The sequence below is a fragment of the Culex quinquefasciatus genome, chromosome 2 (genome assembly GCF_015732765.1).
Source record: "Culex quinquefasciatus strain JHB chromosome 2, VPISU_Cqui_1.0_pri_paternal, whole genome shotgun sequence".
NCBI classification, from domain to species: domain Eukaryota; kingdom Metazoa; phylum Arthropoda; class Insecta; order Diptera; family Culicidae; genus Culex; species Culex quinquefasciatus.
In genome coordinates this window covers 208,684,083-208,710,262 of record NC_051862.1, presented here as the reverse complement: position 1 = coordinate 208,710,262, position 26,180 = coordinate 208,684,083, and the positions used below count along the sequence as shown (strand labels likewise).

The window sequence follows — 26,180 nt, the reverse complement described above, 5'->3', positions numbered from 1 at the left end:
GGCAAAATCTTAGGTGAAAAATAAATCGAAATCATTCCTGCATTAATTAGTTCTTAGTATCTGTTTGAAGGTTTTAAATAATTTACAAAAAAGTTGATCATTTTTGAAAGGCTGAAACGGGTCCCGATTTCCTTTGTTGTGTTTTAGTTGAATATCGATTCAATTATTTTCAATATATAACAAAAAAAACCCCTTATTAACTACATTTTTGAGTGGCACATTAAATTTAGAAGAAAAATCTTGCGTAAAATTACAATAAATTCGAAAAAAATCCTCATTTCATAAGATGTATTTTAATGTAGCTCGTACGCTTTTTTGATCTATATAATTTCTTATTTTTATTTTTATCGAAAATAGGTTCTTAAAAATGTTCAGGCCATACTTAGCTTTTATCTAATGATCCCAAATTTGGCCCATATTTGATGTTTTGATTTGAGTTTGATTGTGAAATTTTATGAACAATACCGGGGATGGTTCATGAATCTACTGTCGGACAGTTCTTTCTGATATTTGGTATTTTTAGCATAGTTGTTTCTAAATAGATAGTTTGAATTAAGTAGAAATTGAAATTGAATTGTGATATGAATTCTTTTTCAATGTATTTGAAAATCATTACCTATTTTTTCTCTATTATAGAACATTGAGTTTTGTTCATAATTTTTCTGGAGGATACACATTAGAACTCCTTAGTGGGCATATTTTTTAAAATTCGACTTCATTTTAAGATGAAAAAAACGATTTGAAATGGAAAAGTAGGGGAGAGTGGGGAGACTTGATCCCCGGGGACACTTGATCCCAAGCCTGTATCTCGTCAGCATGTGGGTAAAACAATTAGCTTTGTTCTAGAAAGTTGTGCGAAATTAACTAAAACTCATTGTAGAAAACAAAGAAAAAACTTGAAAAATGTTTAGATTGAGTTACACACATTTTTCTAAAACGAGCTGCAAAAAACTTCCAAGGGATTTTTTTTTCTTTTTTTGATATGCATAGAAAACACTAAAAAATTATCAAAAAAATGTTTTCTATATTAATTGTTTGATACACTTATCAACTCCAAAACCCTTACACATTTGATGTTAAATTTATTGTCATACTATTTTTACAATCAATTGTTTAAAAAAGTGCGTTTAGGGAGACTTGATCCCTGCATTTTTACAGTCACTGGAATCAGCCTTAAGATTAAATAATTGGGCTGGGTTTTCATACATAGTTTCCTTTAGTATAGTTGTACATAACTTACTGCAGTTTGAACCTTTTTTCAAAAAAATTGTAAACTAAAATTTTCAGCTTTCGTAAACATGCTTAATTTTGGTCTAAAAAATAATATATTAAGTTTTTAAATATTTTACATACTAAACTTGTTATATTTTGAACACAAACGTACAGGTTTTATGTGAAATTGCTGTAACTTATAGAAAAAGTTTGGATGAATAAGAAATATTTTGCTTAACATTTCTTCAAAATGTTGAAAGGGGGATCAAGTTACCCCTAACATTTTTAAAATGCCTGTTTAAAATATTTTTTTAAAACGCTTGGTATTCGAAGAGTTCATCTGAGGAAATACCTTTATTAGCCAAACATAGATGAATGTTTAAGCTTTCAATTCATGCACAAAGTTTATAGTTTTGTGAGAAATTGACAGAGTTATGTGCGATACAAAAAAGGGGATCAAGTCTCCCCACTCTCCCCTACTGTACAAAAATGTTGATGAAGTGCACAATTTTCGATGTAAATTTCCCTTAAGTTGGATTTTGCGAAAATTTTGCTATCCCTTTTTCAAGGTGCCCAAAAGTTTAGAAATTTTCCAATAATGCTGAAATACTAAAAACACAAAAAGAAAAAAAAAACGGAAAAGTTTAATAAAAAATATTGCATACCGCATATCTCCACGACATGTTGACGCTTTTTTTTATTTCACCGCTTTTTTTTTTTTTTTTTTTTTAAATTTATATTTATTCAAATTTCTTTTCCATGTACATTCATTCAGTTAAAATATTATTGAGTGTCCAATCACAAACGATGACTTTTCACCTCAATTTTAAATACTAGCAACTTTCATTTATTCATGAAATATTGTAGCTTTCGCTATTCAGTGATTTCAAATGTAGGAGGTCCTACATGTACAAAAGGGAAAAGGGATACCTTAAAACTAACTTATAAACTATATAAAGAGCGGATCAATGCAGCTGAAGACTGCAATGATTTTTGTCGAAATGCATCAATTATCTTATTGGACATAACATCCAAAGTGTCAACTTCGGCTAATTGATGAAGTTCACTGGTGCTGAACCAGGGAGGAAGTTTCAGAATCATTTTCAGAATTTTGTTCTGAATCCTCTGAAGTTTTTCTTCCTGGTTAAGCAACAGCTTGTCCAGATCGGCACAGCATAAAGCATGGCAGGTCTGAAAATTTGTTTATAAATTAACAGTTTATTCTTGAGACAAAGTCTAGAATTCCTGTTTATAAGTGGATACAAACATTTAATATATTTGTTACATTTAACCTGGATACTTTCAATGTGATCCTTGTAAGTAAGGTTTTGTCAAAACCAAGTCCAAGATATTTCACTTGATCCTCCCACTTTAAATTTACCTCATTCATCTTTATAATGTGATGACTTTTGGTTTAAGAAAATCAGCCCTTGGTTTGTGAGGGAAAATAATAAGTTGAGTTTTGCAGCATTTGGAGTAATTTTCCATTCTTTCAAATAAGAATTGAAAATATCCAAGCTTTTTGTAATCTTCTTGTGATGACACGAAGGCTTCTGCCTTTGGCGGAGATGCTTGTGTCATCAGCAAAAAGTGATTTCTGACATCCTGGGGGCAAATCAGGCAAGTCAGAAGTAAAAATATTGTATAAAATTGGACCCAAAATGCTTCCTTGAGGGACGCCAGCACGTACAGGTAGTTGATCAGATTTGCTATTCTGATAACATACCTGCAGAGTACGATCCGTCAAATAATTTTGAATAATTTTCACGATATAAATCGGAAAATTAAACCTTTTCAATTTCGCAATCAAACCTTTATGCCAAACACTGTCAAATGCTTTTTCTATGTCTAGAAGAGCAGCGCCAGTAGAATAGCCCTCAGATTTGTTGCTTCGAATCAAATTTGAAACTCTCAACAACTGATGAGTAGTTGAATGCCCAAGGCGAAATCCAAACTGCTCATCAGCGAAAATTGAATTTTCATTAATGTGCGTCATCATTCTATTAAGAATTATTCTTTCGAATAATTTACTAATAGATGAAAGCAAACTAATGGGCCGATAGCTTGAGGCTTCAGCAGGATTTTATCCGGTTTCAAAATCGGAATTACTTTGGCATTTTTCCAACTACTGGGAAAATATGCCAAATCAAAACATTTGTTGAAAATTTTGACCAAGCAACTTAAAGTTGCTTCTGGTAATTTTTAATTAAAATGTAAAAATGCCATCCTCACCAGGGGCTTTCATATTTTTAAATTTTTGATAATAGATTTTATTTCATTCAGATCCGTATTAAAAACTTCATCTGATGAAAATTCTTGTTCAACAATATTCTGAAATTCTATTGAAATTTGATTTTCAATAGGACTCAAAACATTCAAGTTGAAATTATGAGCACTCTCAAACTGCTGAGCAAGTTTTTGAGCTTTTTCTCCATTAGTTAATAGAATATTATCACCATCTTTTAAAGAAGGGATGGGTTTTTGAGGTTTCTTAAGAACCTTTGAAAGTTTCCAAAAAGGTTTGGAATAAGGTTTAATTTGTTCGACATCTCTTGCGAACTTTTCATTTCGCAGGAGAGTGAATCTGTGGTCAATAACCTTTTGCAAATCTTTTGAATTCGCTTCAGTGCAGGATCACGAGAACGTTGATACTGTCTTCGGCGAACATTTTCAGACGAATCAGAAGCTGAAGATCGTCATCAATAATGGGAGAATCAAATTTGACTTGGACTTTAGGAATAGCAATATTCCTAGCATCCAAAATTGCATTAGTTAAAGATTCCAAGGCTGAATCAATATCAGCTTTGGTTTCTAAAACAAAATCATGATTTAAATTATTCTCAATATGATGCTGATACCTGTCCCAATTAGCTTTGTGGTAATTAAACACAGAACTATTGGGTCTGGTAACTGCTTCATGAGAAAGTGAAAAAGTTACTGGAAGATGATCAGAATCAAAATCAGCATGAGTCACTAAAGGACCACAATACTGACTTTGATTTGTCAACACCAAATCAATTGTTGATGGATTTCTAACAGAAGAAAAGCAAGTTGGCCCATTCGGGTATAAAACCGAATAAAGACCAGAAGTGCAATCTCTGAACAGAATTTTACCATTGGAATTTACTTTTGAATTATTCCAAGATTGGTGTTTGGCATTAAAATCACCGATGATCAAAAATCGAGATCTATGCCGAGTAAGTTTATTCAAATCCCCTTTGAAATAATTTTTATTTTCCCCAGTGCATTGGAATGGCAAATATGCAGCTGCAATCATAATTTTCCCAAAAGAAGTTCAATGCCCAAACTTTCAATAACTTTTAACTTAAAGTCACGTAACGTGCTATAAGTCATACTACGGTGGATAACTATTGCAACTCCACCGCCATTTCGATTCATTCGGTTATTAGTTATAACTTTATAATCTGGATCACTTTTCAAATAAGTGCCAGTTTTTAAAAATGTTTCGGTTATAACAGCAACATGCACGTTATGAACTCGTAAAAGTTGAAAAATTCATTTTCTTTCGCTTTTAAAGAGCGAGCATTAAAATTCATAATATTGATGGAATTACTTAGATCCATGATTAAACTTCAGGGTAAGAACAACATCATTCGCAAATTTTAATCCAATCTGGATTGCTTCCATCATGGATGTAGCATTACTCATTGTTTGAATCAAACCAAACAGTGAGTTTTGCAAAAAGTCATTTTTCAAACGTAACATCGCCGAGATCAGAAGATCCCAAAGCGTTGCCAGCAGAAAAATTTTCAAATGAAATTTGAGGTACCTGCCCAATTTCAGAAAGATTGGTAGAGGATTTAAAATTCGTGGATGAACCCGAAACGACGTTAGCATAAGAAATGCCATTGTTGTTACCTAACTTTTCCACGGTAGGGGTATTTCTAGAATTGTTCGAGTGAGACAGCACGAACGTTTGATTTAAAGATGCAGGTACAACCTGACTTTGAGAAAATTTCGGTTTGGATTTCGGCTGATGCTTAGCACGAGAATCCAAAACCTTTTTCTGATGGGGCAATCCCAGAAATTTGATTTGTGATTTCCACCACAATTTGCACATTTAAATTGGGTGACTTCTTTCACGGGACAATTGTCCTTGTCGTGAGAAGAATCCCCGCAAACCATGCATTTTGGAACCATGGCGCAATGATCAGTACCGTGACCGAATGCCTGGCAACGCCGGCACTGGGTCAGATTCTGGCCATTACCGCCATGTTTCTTAAAATGCTCCCACTTTACCCGTACATGGAACAAAAACTGAACTTTGTCCAAAAGTTTCAAATTGTTGATTTCATTTCTGTTGAAATGAATCAGATAAAATTGTGAAGTCAAACCAAAGCGAGAAATATTCCCGTTTGATTTTTTCTTCATCGGTATTACTTGGGATGGGGCAAAGCCAAGCAACACCTTAAGTTCGTTTTTGATCTCATCCACCGACAAGTCGTTGGAGAGACCTTTCAAGACCGCCTTGAATGGACGAGCATTCTTGGTCTCATACGTGTAAAATTGTGTTTGTGGTTTTCAAATAACCAACAAAAGTTTGGTGATCTTGTAAAGATTCCGTCAACAAGCGACATTCTCCTCTTCGACCGAGCTGGAACGAAACTTTCAAATTGCAAGTTTCCTTGCAATTCTTCAGTTGCGTTCGAAAGCTGGCCAAATCGGAGACGGAAGTCACTACAATTGGCGGAGCCTTTACTCGTTTCTCGACGGCAGAAGGCTCAGTACGAGGAGAAGGTTCCTTGTCATCAGTTTCGGATAAAACACCGAAACTGTTTGCCAATGGAATTGGAGGATTGACCTCACATTCAGAATCAGAATCAGACCTCAGAAGAGGCTGTTTTCTTTTCTGTTTCCGTTAGCCGGTTTAGCGTTCAAACGCTTCACCGACGTAACGACCAAATCTTCAGAAGATTTGCGTTTACCTTTGTTTTGACGCATTTTGCAAGCAAAGTTCTCTTAAAAGATGGCTTCGTTTGTAAAATACAACAAAATTTCAGGTGGGGTTAGTCTTGAAAAGACTGTTTAGAATTTTGGAAAATAACTCAGGTAGTCTTTAAAAAGACTGTGAATTTTGTTTTGAAATAACTCTGAGCTTAGGTAGTAAAAAATACCGCAGCTCTAGTGTCCGTTCACCACGAAGGTTCGCAAGACACGTTATTTCACCGCTTACGAACTCTTTCGGACCGCTTCCGCTGAGTTACTCCTCTCGAGAAGCTCCTGATTGTAATTTGAGTGGATCACCTTAAAACACTTTACCCCAAGCCGCTTCGCTTTTCCCCACTAATGGCACTTGAGACTTTAATTTGCTTCCTAATGCTGCCGTTTCCACTTTTGTAACCCAAAACCTTCACACACACACGCAAAAAAAAAGCAGCTCATAAATCATCCAATTTTCACCGGATCCCCCCCGCTCATGGGTGGTATATTTCACAATTTTCACGACCACAACTCACACACGCGACCCGCTCGTAAAGAGGTTTAGGACAAATCGACGACGACGATGATGATGACCAACTCGACCAATGTCAAAAGAAAAAAAGTTAAACGCCTCCCTTCGATTCGCACCGTAACTCTCCGTCGAACGGCAGAAGCAAAACTGAACCACTTCCACGGTCAGCGTTCTCGAGTCTAGGGCCAGAAGTAGTAGCAAAAGCACAGCAGATTGACTGTGAAAAGCAACACGACGACGACGACGATGGTGAATAACATTCACATACACACACACACCCACTCACGATGCACACGAGGAAAATTTGCAATTTAGCTGCGAGGCGCGAGTCACAACGTGCGGGGTGGGAGGAGGAGGTTTTTCCCGTCGAGAATCGAGAGTAAAATCAACAAACACAACACACCACACCGTCAGCGTTGTGACTATGAGAGCCGACCCTAGCATACTGGGGATGATTTTCCACACCTGATATGTAGAAAAAAAAGGGTGGAAGAAAGGATGAGTGATATTTTTCCCATTTTCCGTTTTGCTGTGAACACTTGAGAGTGAGTTATGTTGTCAAAATTTAGGTGAATATTTACGATTTTAATTCCAACATAAGAAAAATTAAATTCTATAAACGTTAATTCAATCATGCTTATTATTGCACCAGAGCATCACTAAATTTTTAGTTCAAATTGAAATTTCTCGAAAACTTCTAAATTAATTGCACAAATTTAGCAGTTAGCTTGTTTACTGCCTTCAATTAAAATTTCATCTTATTCGGTCATAAGGTGATTTTTTTTTAACCTGTTAAGGCTGGCACAACTTTTTTTAAAAGTTTTTGTCTCCCTTCCCTCCAAAGGTGGCCCGAAAAATCAGGGGGCAAAAACATATTTTTTCAACAAACTTTCAAAACTTTATTGAAAATTGAACTGCAATCAGCTGAAATAAATTTAAAATGCATTCCCCTGCGTTTAGAATCATTTTGAGCATGTTTGGGTTGATTTAACTCTTGTAGCCCCAACGGGGTCAAAAAAGTTGGAATTGCAACTTCACCTGCTCAAACAACCCTTAGAAAAAAGTTGGAAATGCCTTTTTTATTATAACTTAAGGTAAACGCATCTGTTTGGATCTACCTAGTTGGAGGTGATTTTTGACATTCATCCGGTCAAATCGGTTGAGTTTTCGCCGAGACGGTTGAAGTTGCATTTCCAACTTTTTGATCCCCTTGGTGCTTCGCGTAAGTTTTGACTCCGTTGTTGCTACAAGTGTTTAAAATCCTTTGAATTTTTTAAAATTTTCGTTGTTTATCATCGCAAAATATTTTTTTTTGTCTTAAATTTTTTATTTTAGCCAAATTTTACTTTTTTGAAAACTAATGATTACAAAACACCTGAACAAGTGAAAAATGCATTTTAAAACACTTTTTCCATGCAAATGGTGCCGCGTAGGCTTCCGTGAAATCGCCAAAAAATCACTAGCCCTAAACCGTCCAAATCAACAAACTTCCAAAATTCTACTTTTTTACTATGTACAACTCTGCGTGTTAAATCATCAAAAATGTTGTTGTGCTAACTGTGCCATACGTTTATGGCAATGTGTGTACTCTTTTTTTTCTATTGAAAATATGAATTAATTATTATACATATTTTTTTACTGGTGTGTCTATCCCGAGAAACCCATAACGAAAAGTTCTGGTTTTCTATGCTTGATATTAAATTTAATTAAAATTCGTTTTGAAAAACAACAGATTCATCTTGATGAATATTTATTTCCAACATTAAGTTTAAATAATTCTGGAATAAAAAAAAAATGTCTCTTATTTTGTTTCTTTGATTATTCTCTATAATTTTTTTTTAATTTGAAAAGTAACTTTTTTGTGAATATTTTTTTATGTTTCTGAAACAAACATAATTTTTAAAATATTTGAAATTCCATATGTTTGGTTTAATGTGATAACAATTTGCCTTAAAAATGTCCATATTTAGGAAAAAAAACCCTTAAAATTGCTATGAAATAAACAGAAAAAATAGGCGGTAAGTATCAGAAAATGATTTATCCATCATTACAGTTAAGCAACTATCAAATAATTGCAAAGTATCAATGAAGTTTTCAGGGAAATTTTGAAAGGTTGGGGGTAACAAAAAGTTAAATCAAATTTGCAATGGCCTTAAGATGTTCATTATTAATTGAAAGTTGCCCAATTTTTTAATACAGTTCGCACACGATTATCCAAAACTCAGATTATCCGAGTTTCTTTAGAGGCCTTGAAAAATCAAATCATGAAAAAATACATATTTTATTATTCTAGAGCAGTTCTCTATACGAAATCGGTCTTTTTTCTTAAATTTTAATTTTTGTATTTTTTAATCCGACTGAAACTTTTTTGGTGCCTTCGGAATGCCCAAAGAAGCCATTTTGCATCATTAGTTTGTCCATATAATTTTCCATACAAATTTGGCAGCTGGCCATACAAAAATGATGTATGAAAATTCAAAAATCTGTATCTTTTGAAGGAATTTTTTGATCGATTCGGTGTCTTCGGCAAAGTTGTAGGTACGGATATGGACTAAACTGAAAAAAATGGTACACGGTAAAAAAAATTGGGTGATTTTTTATTTAACTTTTTGTCACTAAAACTTGATTTGCAAAAAAAACACTATTTTTAATTTTTTTTATTTTTTGATATGTTTCAGAGGACATCAAATGCCAACTTTTCAGAAATTTCCAGAATGGGCAAAAAATCTTTGACCGAGTTATGATTTTTTGTATCAATACAATTTTTTTCAAAAAAATTTCAATTTGATTTTTTGATGTAAAATTGAATTTGCAATCAAAAAGTATTTTAGTGGAATTTTGATAAATAGCACCGTTTTCATGTTATAGCCATTTTTATGTGATTTTTTTCAAAATAGTCGCAGTTATTGATTTTTTAAAAATAGTGCCCATGTTTGCCCACTTTTGAAAAAAATATTTTTGAAAACCTGAGAAAACTCTTTATATTTTGCTTTTTCGGAATATGTTGATACCACCCTAAGTTGCTAAGATATTGCCATGCAAAGGTTTCAAAACAAGAACATTGATGTTTTCTAAGTCTCACCCAAACAACCCACCATTTTCTTACGTCGATATCTCAGCAACTATAGGTCCGATTTACAATGTTAAAATATGAAACATTCGTGAAATTTTCCGATCTTTTCGAAAAATTTTTTTCTAAGATTCAAAATCAAGACTAACATTTCAAAAAAACCAAACATCCAACATAACGTCCTTTTGAAATATTACTCTTGATTTAAAATTTTTGAAAATATTTTTTTCGAAAAGATCGGAAAATTTCACGAATGTTTCATATTTTAACATTGTAAATCGGACCATTAGTTGCTGAGATATCGACATTAGAAAATGGTGGGTTGTTTGGGTGAGATTTAGAAAACATCAATTTTTCTGTTTTTTAACCTTTGCATGGCAATATCTCAGCAACTTTGGGTCGTATCAACAAAATTCAATAAAGCAAAATATAGAGAATTTTCTCAGCTTTTCAAAAATATTTTTTTCAAAGGTAAACATGGGCACTAATTTTAAAAATGAAAACTGCGACTATTTTCAAAAAAGTTACCTAAAAATGGTTATAACTTGAAAACGGTGCACTTTATCAAAAATTCACTAAAGTACTTTTTGATTGCAAATTCGATTTTACATCGAAAAATGAAGTTGAAAAATTTTTGCGACCAATATTTCGATTTTTTGAAAAAATCTGTATTGATTCAAAAAATCATAACTCGGTCAAAGATTTTTTGCCCATTCTGGAAATTTCTGAAAAGTTGGCATTTTATGTCCTCTAAAACATATCAAAAAATGAAAAAATTTAAAAATAGTGTTTTTTTGCAAATCAAGTTTTAGTGACAAAAAGTTAAATTAAAAATCACCAAATTTTTTTTTACCGTGTCTCATTTTTTTTCAGTGTAGTCCATATCCATACCTACAACTTTGCCGAAGACACCAAATCGATCAAAAAATTCCTTCAAAAGATACAGATTTTTGAATTTTCACATATCATTTTTGTATGGACAGCTGCCAAATTTGTATGGAAAATTATATGGACTGACTAATGATGCAAAATGGCTTCTTTGGGCATACCGAAGGCACCAAAAAAGTTTCAGCCGGATTAAAAAATACAAAAAAATCGAATGACCGAAATCTCAGAGAATCGCTCAGTTATCAAAAATTTCCAATTCAATAAAAAAATATCTTTTTTTATAAATTTGTGTTCAATCATCTAAAATGTAATTGCTATAGCTGTGCCACACGTTATGTGTGTGTCATTTTACGCTATATTTTTTCTCTTGAAAATATGAATTAATTATTATGAATATTTTTTACTGGTGTGTCTATCCTGAGACACCCATACCGAAAAGTTTTGGTTTTTCAAGCTTTAAATTATATTAAATTGAAATTCATTTCGAAAAACAATTGATTCATCTTGAGAAATGTTCATTTCACCGCATTCAGTTTAAATTAAGGGGTTACATACATGTAGAAAATCTCAATATTTCATAATTTCGAATATTTATTAAATCCTTTAAAATGATGAACTCCAATCACTCCTGGAAGTTTCATAAAGATATGTCATGATTTAAGTGAGTAGAAGACGATTTAAGTTTAAACTTTTGCCATGCGCAAAGCGAACTGTCAAACTTTGTGAGCGTTTTTCTCGAAACACCGAGTTGATTTACGGGTGCCACGATATCTCGAGATGGGATAGACCAATTTGGCTGAAATTTGGGGTGAAGACTCTCAAGACATATTCCGTGTGCATGACGAAGCCCGATTTTGAAATTTTGTTTAAAAAAAATACAAAAATCAAAAACTGACGAATTTTTATATGAAAAATACAAAAATATTTTTATCTCTTTTTAAAATAAACTTTTTAAAATCGGCCTTCGTCATGCACACGGGACCGGTTTAATGAGTCTTCACCAAAATTTCTAGCCAATTTGGTGAAAGCAGTGTTGAGATATCGTGGCACCCGTTTTTGAAACTGCTAACTATATCTTGGCAAATATACAACCAAATGTGTTCAAATATATTTTATTGATTGATGAAAATGTATATTTTAATGCCCTGATAACTGATTTAAAAAAAGTTTAAGCGTGTACTCAATCAAACCTCTGAAATTTTTGCCGATTTACATGTATGTAACCCCTTAATTCAGGAATAAAAAATATGTTAAAGCAAGCTCAAAGATGGAAAAAATGTCTCTGTTTTTTTTTTGTTTCTCTGAGAATTCTCTATACATATTTTTTTAATTTAAAAAAAACTTTTTTGTGAATATTTTTATTTTTTCTGAAACAAACATTTTTAAGTTGTCAAAATCAAATTATGATTTAAAAAAAAAAATAATGCCTTATGTTTGATTTAATGTGATAACAATTTGCCTTAAAATTTACGTATTTAGAAAAAAACCTTGAAATTGCTATGAAATAAACAAAAAAAAAAATAGGTGGTAAGTATCACAAAATTATTTACCCATCATAACAGTTAAGCAACTATCAAAAAAATACAAAATATCAATGAAGTTTTTAGGGAAATTTTGAAAGGTTGGGGGTAACAAAAAATTTAATATAATTTACAATGGCCTTAGGATGTTGTTTATTATTTGAAAATTGACCAATTTTTGAATACAGTTTGCACCCGATTATCCAAAACTCAGATTTTCTGAAGATTAGATAACCCGGTAGTCGATTATCCGATGGTTTCTTTAGAGGCCTCGGACAATCCAATCATGAAAGAATACATATTTTATTATTTAAGTCAAATTTATGTTCAGCGACCCCATTTTTTTGGCGACCCTCTCAACTGTTTTGTGCGCCATCTTAGTCTGTAATCTAATTTATTTGAAGTGAAATGCTCTGCATTTTCCCGAAGTTTGGTTGAATTTGGTTGCAGGATATCAAAGTTATAATTACAAATGTTTACGGTAGTCGAGAATGTACGTGTGTCAAACGCATTCTACCCTATAATCCCTATGGCCAGTTGTCACACTTACAGCAATTTTCAGAGTGTGTCAAGATAGGACGACAAAAGTTTAAAAAAAATAAATAGTTTTCCGATGTACACACAGATAAAACATTGCAGCCACTTTGCAACAAACCTGCACATCGCGACCAAAATAAAACTCGCACTCACATCGCCAGCTGACCACTCACTCACAATCGTGGTGGTGTAGCACTCACTCACTCACCGTCTGTGAAAAACCGTGAGCACCGATGGCGGCGCGTGCCGTTGCTATAGCGAAAACGATAAAATGTGTTGTTTTGTTGTTTTCGAGTTTCCTCAGCCAACAATCGATTGTTGTTCGTAGATGTTTTGGTTAAAATGGGTTGGAGGCGTGTGGGTGGTGGAAAATGCCTTTTAACCTGAGAGTCGATCGACGCGTCGGTGTATTATGTGTGGGTGGGTGCCCTGCTCGCGACGACGCTGCCAAAATAAACAACCCATGAATGGTGTTACTACACCCTTACCAAAAATCATGATTTTTTGAGTTCCAAATCCCACTTTTCATACGATTTTTTGAGTTCAGGTACTACAACCATAAAAATGGTTATATGGGTTGAACTGAAAAATTCGTATGAAAAGTGGGATTTGGAACTCAAAAATCATGATTTTTGGTAAGGGTGTACCGTATCGAGAGATGCGGATGGGGATGTTCCAAAATTATTTCGAAAATTTTATGACGAAAAAATGTGATTTGCACCCGAATGAAAATATGTTATTTATTGAACGTTTTGAATTTGTGGCCCGAACATGACAAGTGCAAAAAAATGATTGCATACAAAAATTTAAACTCTAATATTCCTTAGCAACTGCTCAACCGCTCGCGGGGCACACGACGTTCCACTGGTGGTCACAGTACAGGCGGGCCTGGTTCCAGAACTGGTTCGGCGGGCAGTTGAGCACGTGCAGCGTGCCGAACACGCACCGGAAGAACCGCGTGCAGTCCGGGTGGGGTGCGTAAAAGTCGTCCCACGCGTTGCAGGTCGGGGTGGGTCCGGGTGGGGGCGGAGGTGGTGGAGGGGTCGTGATTGGTGGGGGTGGAGCTACGGTTGTGGTGACTGGCGGGGGTGGAGCTACGGTGGTTGTTACGGGCGGAGGCGGAGCAACGGTTGTAGTGACTGGGGGTGCGACCGTTGGAGTTGGAGTTGGTGCGGGTGGGGCTGGAGTTGTCACTGGAGCGAGGGTTGTGGTGATCACGGGGGGAGTGGTCGTTGCAGGGGCTGGAGTTGGAGCGGCTGGGGCTTCGGTGGTAGGAGCTGGTCCAGGGGTTGGAGCGGCTGGCGCTTCGGTTGTTTCTGGTCCAGGAGGAGGGATCTCACTGGGTCCTGCGGTGGTGACTCCGGGCTCGGTTGGTGCCGTTGGAATTGGTCCTGGGGTTGTGGTCTCCACGGGAGCCGTTGGAACTGGCACCGTTGTAACACCTGGATCTTCACTGGGTGCTTCCGTCTCGCCTGGTCCTGGAGTGGGATCTACGGGAGCAGGAGTAGGCTCTTCGGGACCGGGAGGTGGTCCAGGTGCCACGGTTGTTTCGCCAGGACCGGCCGTTGGAATCGTAGGAACGTCTACGATGCACACCGAATCCTCAGCGCGATTGCACTGGCCGGTTAGGACATCGAAGATAAGCCCCTCGGAGCATTGGTTGGGGAAGTCTTGGCCATTGACGCAAATAAAGAACCGCGTACAGTCGGCCGGATCTGGGATGTTCACAACACCGGTAATTCCGTAACAAGGGCCAAACTGACCTTTGGCAAGGCCAACAATTGAGGCCGCAGTGCAAACTGCTAACCAAAGCTTTGGGAAATTATCTAGAACAATCAAAAAATATTTAACTTGCTTTTTTTCTCTTAGAAATTTTAAAAAAACTCACTTTTCATGGTAATTTCCAGCTAAATTTGTTTGTGGTAATTAGGTAAACTTCTCTAAACCAGTTTTGTTATCCCACCAAGTTGAAAGCTAAATGAATACTACTCATTTCGATTTCCATTGGCTTCTTTTATATTAAAAGTCAATCGTTGGCACCATCAATCATGGTTCGCGTAATGAAGGGTGGCCCAACGATAACCAAAATGTTCCTCCGATTCGATATCATATCGGAAGAATCACCTCAAATTCAAAATTTGCAATTAGATACAAACCCCTCATAATCTTGAGCCAGTTCTCGAGTTTCACAACTTTAGCCAAGGTTGATTTGTGGAAACTACGTGACTCAGGAAATTATGTTCGACAAATTCGCGTGTGTGATTTCTTATCATGTTTTAACGGACTGCCTGACAGGTGTGACAAACTGGTACACGTGCTCAACATACGTTTCCATACGCGTTTGTTATGGTGGGAATTTTTGTGAGGAATTTCCTGAGGAGCGTCAATTACTACTTTTGATGGTGACGTACTTGCATAAAAAAAGATAAAATTCCTCAACGATTTCAGCAAAGCAAAACCATTTTCAACTCAATTTCCTCCAACCAAATTTGCCCGTCCCAAAAACCTATTCACCAACGGTTATAATTGCGCAAATTTCGTGCTTCATAAAGCCCATCGAGCAAGCCAAAAGGAGGAAACCGAGGTCCTTAACATCATTCCGTTTTTTTTTTCCTTCCTCAAGTCAAGGGGGTCGCTCAATTACAGCGCGACAGCCTGCTTTCGTCCTATTTCGTGGCAAACTGATGATGTTGCCCGGGAAAATAGTTTTCCCCCCTCCCCCTCGTCCCGCTCATCCTCTTTTCTGTCATTCTCCGTTTAATGGAGAACGTTCTGAAAAAAATGTGGGCTTTTTCAATCAAGCTCAAGCTCGGTGGGAGCAAGAAGGAAGCGAAAAAAGCTTTCCTCGGCTTGTTGGGCAGCACTTTTATGCCATAAAGTATGGTTATGTGTTTATTTTCTTGTATTAATTTGGTTTTTCCCCGCTTCCAGCGGGTATTTTTCTTTTCTGCTGTGCCATTCAGGGTTTGATGCTTTCAAAGTGGGATCGTTACTGGGTTACTGTTGTCAAGAGCTGCTTGATTTTTCTTTTCTTAAAGGATTTTTTTTAAATATATTTAATTATGTTTGATCTCTTGGAAAACATTAAACATAATTTTACTGTTTTTTTTAAATATTATGTAATTATTATGTATTTTTCTTCCCCTTCAAAAACTCCTCGAAAAACTAGGGGCAAAAAAAGATTGCCAAAAATTATTTTTTTTTTCACAAAAAAAAAAACATAATACACTGGATAATATTTATTTATAGGGTACTTTTAGGATTGATGCAATTAAAGATTTTTGGGACAGCAAAAACAATCCATTTTTTTTTTCTTTTTGTAAAGTGTTTTATTGGACATAAAATGCAACTTCCAAGCCACAGAAGAGGATGGGCAATTTTATTTTACTGTGTTTCTATTTTTTTGTCAAATCAACGGTTTTCAAATATTATTCGTATTCGCATTTTTTTATACGGAAACAAGTTTTGAAAAAAAAGGTCACCCTCGACAATACAAAAAGCGTGAAAAGCAAGGTTGTCAATTGATAAAATTATCGTCGATAATATTATCGGCTAACGATATCGTTATCGTTATTTCGATAATTCTATCGGCGATATTCTTATCGCCGATAGTGGACGAAAACTCATTTTTAAAATCTTTCTAAAATTTACTTAACTCAATAAAAAAAATGTTCACAAAATACCGTATTTTATCGAAAGTACTCAAATTTTGATAATTCACTATTTGGGTATCAAACGAAGCGAAATTTTCACTTCATTCGAGTTTTTTTTTTGTTATTGACAAATATTAAAATCTTCAGAAAGTACAGAGTTTTTTTCTAAAATACTAAAATTTTTAAAACTTGTAATATGGGTATCATACGAAGCGAAATTTTGTATACATTTTCAGATCATTAGATTTTTTTAAAGTAAATACTTAAATTTTCACAAAAAACCGTATTTTTTTCATAATACATAAATTTTCAAAATTTGCAATTTGGATATCAAACGAAGATAAATTTTCAAAATTTGCAATTTGGATATCAAACGAAGATAAATTTTGAATGCTTTTTCACCATATTATTGTTTTGTTTTGGAAAATACAAAATTTTCACAAAATACCAAATACCTCTGCGAATTATTAAAATTTGAGTATTTTTCAAAAATTCACCATTTTGTATAAATTTGAGTGTTTAAGTAAAAAAAATATCATGGACTGTAAATGTGCATCAAATAAGTATTTTTTGAAAAAGGGAGTATTTTGTGAAAATTTCAGTATTTTGAAAAAAAAAATCTAATGAAAATCTTAAGGCTTACAAAATTTCGCTTCGTTTGAGAACCATATTGAATATTTGAGTTTTTTTAAACACGGTATTTTGTGAGAATTTAAGTATTAAAAAACTCTGATGAAGTTAAACAGCATACAAACTACTGTTTGATTACACGTTTGAACCCATATTGCAAATTTTGAAATTTTAGTATTTTCGAAAAAAATACGGTATTTGTGAAAATGTAAGTATTTACAAAAAAAATCTAATGAAGTGAAAATGCATAAAAAAATTCGCTCATATTGCATGTTTTGAAAGTTTGGAAAAGACAGTATTTTGTGAAAAATTTAGTATTTTTCATTAAAAAAGCTCATGAAGTGAAAAAGCATACAAAATTTCGCTTCGTTAGAAAACCCGCATTGTAAATTATGAAAATTTTAGTACTTTCGAAAAATACGATATATTTTGTACAAATTTGAGTACAGTCAAGACTCGATTATCCGATGTTACGATTATCCGAAGTTCGATTATCCAGAGGTTTGTATGGGATTTCGAATAATAGGATCACGAACAAAAAAATCGTATTATTTTAGTTTTCTTACTTTGAACATCAAATTCGAGTACTACGACCCCAATTCAGTCAAATTTGAATGGTTGATTGCCTGTAAATTAAAAAAAATGTATTTTTTTTCAATATTTTATCAACGCCATTTTGGCCGCCATCTAGGAATTAAAAATGATTGTTATTGTAATTGTAATTGTAATTGTAATTGTAATTGTAATTGTAATTGTAATTGTAATTGTAATTGTAATTGTAATTGTAATTGTAATTGTAATTGTAATTGTAATTGTAATTGTAATTGTAATTGTAATTGTAATTGTAATTGTAATTGTAATTGTAATTGTAATTGTAATTGTAATTGTAATTGTAATTGTAATTGTAATTGTAATTGTAATTGTAATTGTAATTGTAATTGTAATTGTAATTGTAATTGTAATTGTAATTGTAATTGTAATTGTAATTGTAATTGTAATTGTAATTGTAATTGTAATTGTAATTGTAATTGTAATTGTAATTGTAATTGTAATTGTAATTGTAATTGTAATTGTAATTGTAATTGTAATTGTAATTGTAATTGTAATTGTAATTGTAATTGTAATTGTAATTGTAATTGTAATTGTAATTGTAATTGTAATTGTAATTGTAATTGTAATTGTAATTGTAATTGTAATTGTAAGTGTAATTGTAATTGTAATTGTAATTGTAATTGTAATTGTAATTGTGATTGTAATTGTGATTGTAATTGTAATTGTAATTGTAATTGTAATTGTAATTGTAATTGTAATTGTAATTGTAATTGTAATTGTAATTGTAATTGTAATTGTAATTGTAATTGTAATTGTAATTGTAATTGTTATTGTAATTGTAATTGTAATTGTAATTGTAATTGTAATTGTAATTGTAATTGTAATTGTAATTGTAATTGTAATTGTAATTGTAATTGTAATTGTAATTGTAATTGTAATTGTAATTTTAATTGTATAACGCTTTACAGTTTTTGCGGTGCCGTGAAATTAAAATGTTTTGTTTTGTGGTCTTGCAACCATGAAATCTTCATAAATAAGCCAAAATTTTAAAATACTCGTTTTCATTTATTACCGATTCAGGCAAGCTTATTATTCATCCCAGCCACGATCTGCCGCAGTATGCCTGCTGAAATATTCATATTATTTTCCAAAATTTACTTCATTTCCATCATCGTCGGCTCCAGCTGACCTTCGGAACCAGCTCGCGATAAATTTTCCAGAAAAAAAAGCTCGACAACAAAGATATCGCTCCAGACCGTACGACGGCGCACGTCAACCAGCTGTTGGTTGCGAAAGTTTGCCGGACTTTGTCCCCCGCAAATAAGCGTGTGCAAGTCGTGGTCATGCAGGAAGTGAGCCCATCAGTCAAGTATTGCGCGCCCAATCTTGACATTATCACTTCCGATGATGACGCGCTACGATCTGGTCTGATTGGGGGGCAATCGGTGGAATCGATTTCCGTTATCAGTGCTGGGGTGGAGTTTGGTGAATTTCGAGTTGGTCACGGGAAACAGTGATTGATGGGGTTGACAGTGTCAAGTTTAAGATATAAAAGAAGAGGTGTTGCCGACCTTCTAGCTCAGTTATTGGTTGATCAGTGGGATATTGTAATCGATAGTGACTTAAAAAAATGAATAGTGAGTTTCACAGTGATTTCGGCAATTTAAGTAAAATATTTAAAAAATCTTCCTTTTCTAGTTAAAATCCTCTCCTTTGTGGTTGTCCTCCAAGTGACCACCGCAGTCCTTAGTGCCCCAGCAGAACCACTGTACGTGAATCCGTGTCTGGGAATAACGACCGTTCAGAATGTGCCAAATCCAGAAGATTGCTCCCGATTCTACATCTGTATCAACCAGCAGCCATTCCCGGGAACATGTGCCCCTGGACTAATCTTCGACGTGCTTACGATGGCCTGCAACCGGGCAGAGGATTCCGTCTGTATCGTGGATCTGCCATCACCTCCAACGGCAGCCCCAGCCAGTGAGAGTTTCGAGAATTCTAAATTAGTTCGATAGCTTAAAGTCTAGTTTGAAAACGTGATCAAAATTTCCTTTCGTGAATCGTCTTATTTATTCAGAATAAAATTAACGTTATTGTTTTAATATTCTACTGAATTTAACGTGAACCTCAACTAGTTTGGTCCTTAAATTATACGCCACCATGTTTCTTGGTCCGTAATCAAAGTCGTAACCTTTAACTCGTGGCGACAAAAGTGCTTATTCCCCCATTTCGTGAGTTGCGAAATTGCACCCCCAACCACCAACCAGCAAAAGGTTCGACCCTGAATTTCATTACATTTTGTTTTATATTGTTGTGCTCACGCTGCCTAATTACAAATACCAACCCGTCCAAGCTCCCGCGGCGACGAGGTTCATTATACCGTGTATCGTGTACTATAAAACATCCCCCACTCCCAATATCCCAAGCGCCAAGCCACCGGGATCGAGGCCAGGCTAAGTAGCCAGCACCAAAGAAGAACCTTCTACCACTATCCACACTATTTCAGCGAATCCATATGCTTGAGAAAGAGAAAGAGAGAGGGGCTATACTAAATTAGCTTGATGGTGTGTTGTTTGCAACCACTTTCTGTGTGGATATCGTGTTGCAACTGTGAGATGGTGTGGGTTTGAATGCAATTTCATCCAAATAATATTTTTTTAGAGACAAAAAAACATTTTTGTTAATTTTCATCATAAAAAAGATGGCCCAATCAGGAGAGTGGGGATACCCTCTCCACAAGAAAAATACTATTTCAAAAATAATAAGGCCGTTACAAATATTTTTCAAAGTTTATATCCCCCCCCTCCCCTCCTTCAACATTGGTCCGAAAAATAAATACAACACAGAAAGCCCTTTTCTGTATTGATAATCATATTTAGCATGTTTGGGCTTGTTTAAAAATATTTAGAACTTTTACGAAATTACAATGTTAAGCACCGCAAAATCTTTTTTTTTCTCACAAAAATAAAATTTTCGTCGTAAAATTGTATTTAAAAACACTTTTTTCATTCAAATGTTAAAACCGTGGCCTGAACTTTCAATTTGTTACCTTTTTTATTTTTTTTGCCCCCTCGACTTTGGTCAGAGTCGAGGGACATAAACTTCAAAAAATATTTGCAACGGCCTAACTGCTTTGAAGCCAAAGTATGTGATACAGTCCAGATTCGAATATCCGAAGTTCGATTATCTGATGGTTTGTATGGAACTTCGGATAATCGAATCACGAAAAAAAACAACGTCACTTCTATGAAATTTTCAGATTATTTTTATTTGAAACTAAAATTTTAGGGTGATGTCACGATTTCTTTTCGTTCAACATTTTTGTTAAAATAGTTTTTTGGCCATTTCCGTAAGACAACTTGATTTTTTAGTCTCGTGAGTATGTTTAACGAAAAGCTCGTCAAATTTCTTACGAATTGATCAACTATCGATTAATTTTTGCAAGTATTTCATTTTGATTTTGTTCAAGGTATTTTTCAATAGACTTTTTAATTATAAATGACTCAACCAAATAAATAATTCATAAAACAATCTTCCAAGATTATTATTGATTCAATATGTGAAGTGATAATGAGATAAGGCCGATGCAAATATTTTTCAAAGTTTTTGTCCCTCGGCTTAAGCCAAATTTGGGATTGGAGGAGGGGCAAAAAAAAAATTAAATATCAAGCCATAGTCTCAATATGTGAATTAAAAAAATGTTTTCTAAAATGCATTTTACACTACTTCAGTTGTTTTGCAATCATTAGTTTTCAAAGAGTTTAAGACTTGACGAAAGCAAAAACAACCCAAACATGCTAAAACGATTGTAAATGAAGACATTTTAAATTGATTTCAGCTGATTGTACTTAAATTTCCATTGAAATTTTGATGTTTTTTGAAAACATATATTTTTTCACTGATTTTTCGGGAAGGGGGAAAAAACATGAAATAAAATTTGTAAGAGCCTAAATCTACTAAAATAATTTCAACATTTTGTTTCTGAATATCACAAAGGTATGTTTAGTTTGGAGTTTAAAACATCATTTCTTTCAATTTCGTTGTGAAACTACTTACTTTTCCTGTCATTTTCGAACGACGAAAAATACTACTTTTTTGTACCAAGACTAACAGAACCGAATAGTAGTCTTTTTAAAAATAAATGCTGATAAGTTCTACATTTCAGCACTGAAATTGATGCTCAACATTTCAGCACTTGTTTAGAAAAGTAATACTGTTAAACATATTTTTTATAAAGATGGATGACTGATTTATAATTTCACTGAATTGTAAAAAATTATGTATGGAATTACAAAATTGATTTTTTCAGCACTCGTCAAATTTATCAGATAACTGTACTACTCGTGCTGAAAAAAACATCTTTTTGCAACTTGTTGCATAAACTACTATTTTTGTTTATTTCAACCAATTTCCATGGTAGTTCATTGAATATACGGAATCTTTTATGTTTCAATTACAATTCAGTAGCCCTTCAAATTTAGATTTGATTCTAGAAATGTGAATTGCATAACAAAGCTATTAATAAAGAAAACAAAATAAGAGATTTTTATTTGAAAATGTATCGTTGCCTCAACCTTTTAGACATTAAGAAACCAAATTATATAAAATAAGGGTTTAGGTGACAAATCTATATTTCTATTACATCTTCACTATTTCAAATTATAGTCAAAACATTAAGTTTAGAGAGTTATAATATACGTCAACCAACAAATAGTTAGTTGTTTGCATGGTCATGTTTGATTTACTCCCATGACTTGTTCTATCAAAATGGCGAAAATTGTAGACAAACATGAAAATTATATAAAATTAAAAAAAATTACGTACACATTTAAAAAAAATCATAGTAATATTACATCTGTGAAGAGGTACATCTCATATGTCACAAAAATGTGTAATTTTATCGCTGGAAATGTGTAATTTTAGCACTTTTCTGGTGTAATGTAATTGTCAATCTAGATTAATGTAACATTACATCATAAAAGCGGAAATATTCAAAATTTCTAAATTACACCTGGGTAATTCTCCGCCAACTCACACAGCAGTTGCCCCGACCCCTCTTCGATTTGCGTGAAGCTTTGTCCTAAGGGGTAACTTTTGTCCCTGATCACGAATCCGAAGTCCGTTTTTTAATATCTCGTGACGGAGGGGCGGTACGACCCCTTAAATTTTTGAACATGCGAAAAAAGAGGTGTTTTTCAATAATTTGCAGCCTGAAACGGTGATGAGATAGAAATTTGACGTCAAAGGGACTTTTATGTAAAATTAGACGCCCGATTTGATGGCGTACTCCGAATTCCGAAAAAACGTTTTTTTTCATCGAAAAAAACACTAAAAAAGTTTTAAAAATTCTCCCATTTTCCGTTACTCGACTGTAAAAAATTTTGGAACATGTCATTTTATGGGAAATGTAATGTACTTTTCGAATCTACATTGACCCAGAAGGGTCATTTTTCATTTAGAACAAATTTTTTTACGAAAAAAAAGTTTTGAAAAAGTTGGTCGTCGTTGATCATGGCCGTTCATGGTCACCCGCGACAGACACGGACGACGAAACAAAGAGAAACGCAAAAAGCTACTTTTTCAAAACTTTTTTTCGTTAAATCGCGATAACTCGTGATGTTTATAAGCAAACCCCTCATGTCTATACATCCAAATTTTTGTAATTGTCTGCTCTACAAAATGAAAAAATGACCCTTCTGGGTCAATGTGGATTCGAAAACTACATTAAATTTCCCATAAAATGACATGTTCCAAAATTTTTTACAGTCGAGTAACGGAAAATGGGAGAATTTTTAAAACTTTTTTAGTGTTTTTTTCGATGAAAAATACGTTTTTTCGGAATTCTGAGTACGCCATCAAATCGGGCGTCTAATTTTACATAAAAGTCCCTTTGACACCAAATTTCTATCTCATCACCGTTTCAGGCTGCAAATTATTGAAAAACATCTCTTTTTTCGCATTTTCAAAAATGGAAGGGGTCGTACCACCCCTCCGTCACGAGATATCAAAAAACGGACCTCGGATTCGTGATCAGGGACAAAAGTTACCCCTTTGGACAAAGTTTCACGCACATCGAAGAGGGGTCGGGGCAACTTTTCCCGATTTCGTGTGAGTTGGTAGAGAATTACCCACTTCCTTTACTGTGTAGATTTGGTCTAGTCACTGACATTGCACAGTGTTTTTTTTTTTTTCATAATCAAGTGGAAAAGTGAAGTTTTGGAGCTCTTGTGTCTTCAGAAGAGAGAATGAAACTTTTAGCTCGGTTTTAAGTTAGGTTGGTTCACGATTAAAGTACTTTATAAAATCTAACTTTTCAAAAATATTTTATGGATTTTTTTCTCTTCTCAAGCAACTTTGTCGAAGACACCAATATTTTATATTGCTATCTCAGAATACGATCTTTTTTTTTCTGACAGCATCTGAGCAATCCCTCATAAATCAGTTTCTTGGACGTAGCAATTCAGGGGTATATTTTTGAAAAAGGACTAAAAATGCTATGTATTTTTTTTGTAAATTTTGCTAAATTAGTCGGTTAAGGCGTACATTTCTAGATTAGCATCTTACACAAAGTTGCTTGCATTGACATGCCTGGAAATTAAGATTTTATAAAACATTCGAATCGTGAACATCCTTAATTTTAAATCAAGCCAAAAGTGTTCCCTTCCCATTTGCAACTTTTCTGAAAACAACAAAGACAACTTTTCTGAAAACACCAAACTTCCAAAGCTTCACAGTTCTTCGGAACATCCACCTCATTTTGCGATCTGGACCACTGTGCATTATCGTTTTTACTTCATATTTGAAAAAAATAAGATTTTTGCGAGGTATCGTGGGTCCTTTTGACAAGAATAAAAAAATGAATTTCAATAAATAAAATTTTAATATAAAAAAGCAGAAGGTCTTCAGAGTCATATGAACAGTTAAAAATGTTAAAAAATGGATGGTTTAATATTCCCTCGATATAGACTGAAAAAGCTGCTTTACCACGAAAAAGTAGTAATTTAACAAAATTTTAGATAGGAAATGACACTTTTTTTAACGGAAGAGATTTACTCCTCCCTAAAAAAATAATTAAAAAAATAAAATCACCAAACTTCCAAATAATCACAGTTGCATACAACAAAAAAATTGCATGAAATTTGCACATGGAGCGCACTACACTTATTCTTCATACGAACATTGATAAAAAAACTCGACTCTTCATAAAAAAAATCGGAATGCAATCATTGTTTTGTATAATCATTAATTTAACAAAGATGTGTATCATGTGTGTTAACTTTGGCATCAATCCATTTTGGCCAAAGCCCTCCCACTTCACGGTATTCCAACTTAAGCACTCTTACTTTCGCACTCCCTGCTTTCTCTTCTTTAAGATTATTCCAAAACCTTCGATTTTCTCCCACTTTCAACACAAACCATAGTTTCCATCGACCTCTCTCCCAACCTCCCAATCAAAACTTCCAATTCCCCTGCCCAGGAAAACCTACCCCATATTGGGCATAATCACCACCCACAATCTCGTTTACTACCGACCACCCTCCCTCAGCGCGGTGCCGACAATAACAATAATTCTCTGCTGCTGCTGCTCCTTCATCACAAAGTTTCCAACATCACACACCAAGATGACGCTCGCTAAAAATAGCCCTTTTCGGGCTAATAAAAGGTGGCGGGGGGTTCAACGGGGTTTGTTACGTACCGATTGCTTCGCTGGGGGGCAAAATTTTCGCTCGATTTTCCTTTTTGCCGGTTACACCCCCGGGGGGTGCGAGGTGGTGCTGTTTAATCCTCTCGGGAAAGGTCTCCAAGCCGAACTAATCCGGCAAAAGGTAACAACAACAACAACTTTTTGCCTGTACTTTGCTGGTTTCACTGTAGTGTTGTGAAATTGAAGATTTTCAATTAAATTACACCACTTTTGAAGCACTTTTCCACACCACTTCTGGTTTGCTTCTGAGTCGTTTAGCAAACACTCGTCAAACACGTCAGGCTGATGCAATTAAGTCTACGCCAGAGCTTCTCTCAAGTTCTAGAGAATACCGTCGGACAGGTGAGGGGGTTGAACTGGGGAGGCCCAACCGGGGCTGAGGGATGACACTTTTCGCACCGGAATTTGTCACGGGACGTCGACACAAATTTTACACAGACTATCCACGAAACTTTCAAAAACTCTTCCGGAACGTTCACCGAGCCTTCAAGAAAAGTTCAACAGCCACGACGCAATAAGGCTGCTGCAATCGCGACGTCGACCAACTCCCGACCATGTCATCTCGGACCGGCTTCTCGATGGAGTCTGCTCCACAACTGGAACGTGCTGGAAGGCGTCGGGTCCTTTCACCACGTTCTTCTGGCTTCTTCGTGACACGCGTCGTCGTCGTCGTCGCTGGTCAGTGCCGAGAGTGTGCTGATGACGATGACGGTGGGTGACGCACACGAAATTGGCACGAACGACGCGGGGTCCTCTCGGTGGTGGGGTGGGTTAGAACAGCATCTGGTTGAGAAACTGACTGGGGGGTTGTTCATAAAGTACGTAGTTTTTTTTTCAATTCGGCCTTTATTTTTTTCAATTTTCGGATTTAAAATAAGACAGGATCATTTATGTGAAAATTTAAATTAATTTGAAATTATTCTTCTTGCAAATTTATTGA

General features: G+C 34.7%; 3 protein-coding genes across 7 annotated transcripts in view; 1 reads left to right on the top strand and 2 right to left on the bottom strand.

Annotated features, from left to right (window-relative positions):
• Positions 1-25,974, bottom strand: part of LOC6041782 (dual specificity protein phosphatase 3) — a 66,077-nt gene extending 40,103 nt beyond the window's left edge. Inside the window, exons 1-2 of one of the 5 annotated variants that reach the window (XM_038252270.1) lie at positions 6,392-6,931; positions 1,878-1,911 (exon numbers count right to left, since the gene is read on the bottom strand). In XM_038252270.1, the coding sequence (XP_038108198.1) occupies positions 1,878-1,895 (18 nt within the window). In that variant the 5' untranslated portion in view covers positions 1,896-1,911; positions 6,392-6,931. Of the gene's footprint in view, positions 1-1,877; positions 1,914-6,391; positions 6,932-25,231 lie in introns of those variants that run through there. The other 4 variants (XM_038252269.1, XM_038252272.1, XM_038252274.1 and 1 more) reach the window with 4 other exon arrangements.
• On the bottom strand, positions 13,421-14,700 carry LOC6041784 (vegetative cell wall protein gp1). Its single transcript, XM_038252267.1, has 2 exons — positions 14,589-14,700; positions 13,421-14,526 (listed from the first exon to the last, which is right to left on the bottom strand). Exons 1-2 carry the CDS (start codon positions 14,593-14,595, stop codon positions 13,535-13,537), a joined length of 999 nt encoding a protein of 332 aa, XP_038108195.1. The 5' UTR covers positions 14,596-14,700; the 3' UTR covers positions 13,421-13,534.
• On the top strand, positions 19,088-19,647 carry LOC119766736. Its single transcript, XM_038252275.1, has 2 exons — positions 19,088-19,172; positions 19,234-19,647. The coding sequence occupies exons 1-2, from the start codon at positions 19,166-19,168 to the stop codon at positions 19,548-19,550; spliced, it is 324 nt and encodes a 107-aa protein (XP_038108203.1). The 5' UTR covers positions 19,088-19,165; the 3' UTR covers positions 19,551-19,647.
• Positions 25,975-26,180: the final 206 nt, after the last annotated feature.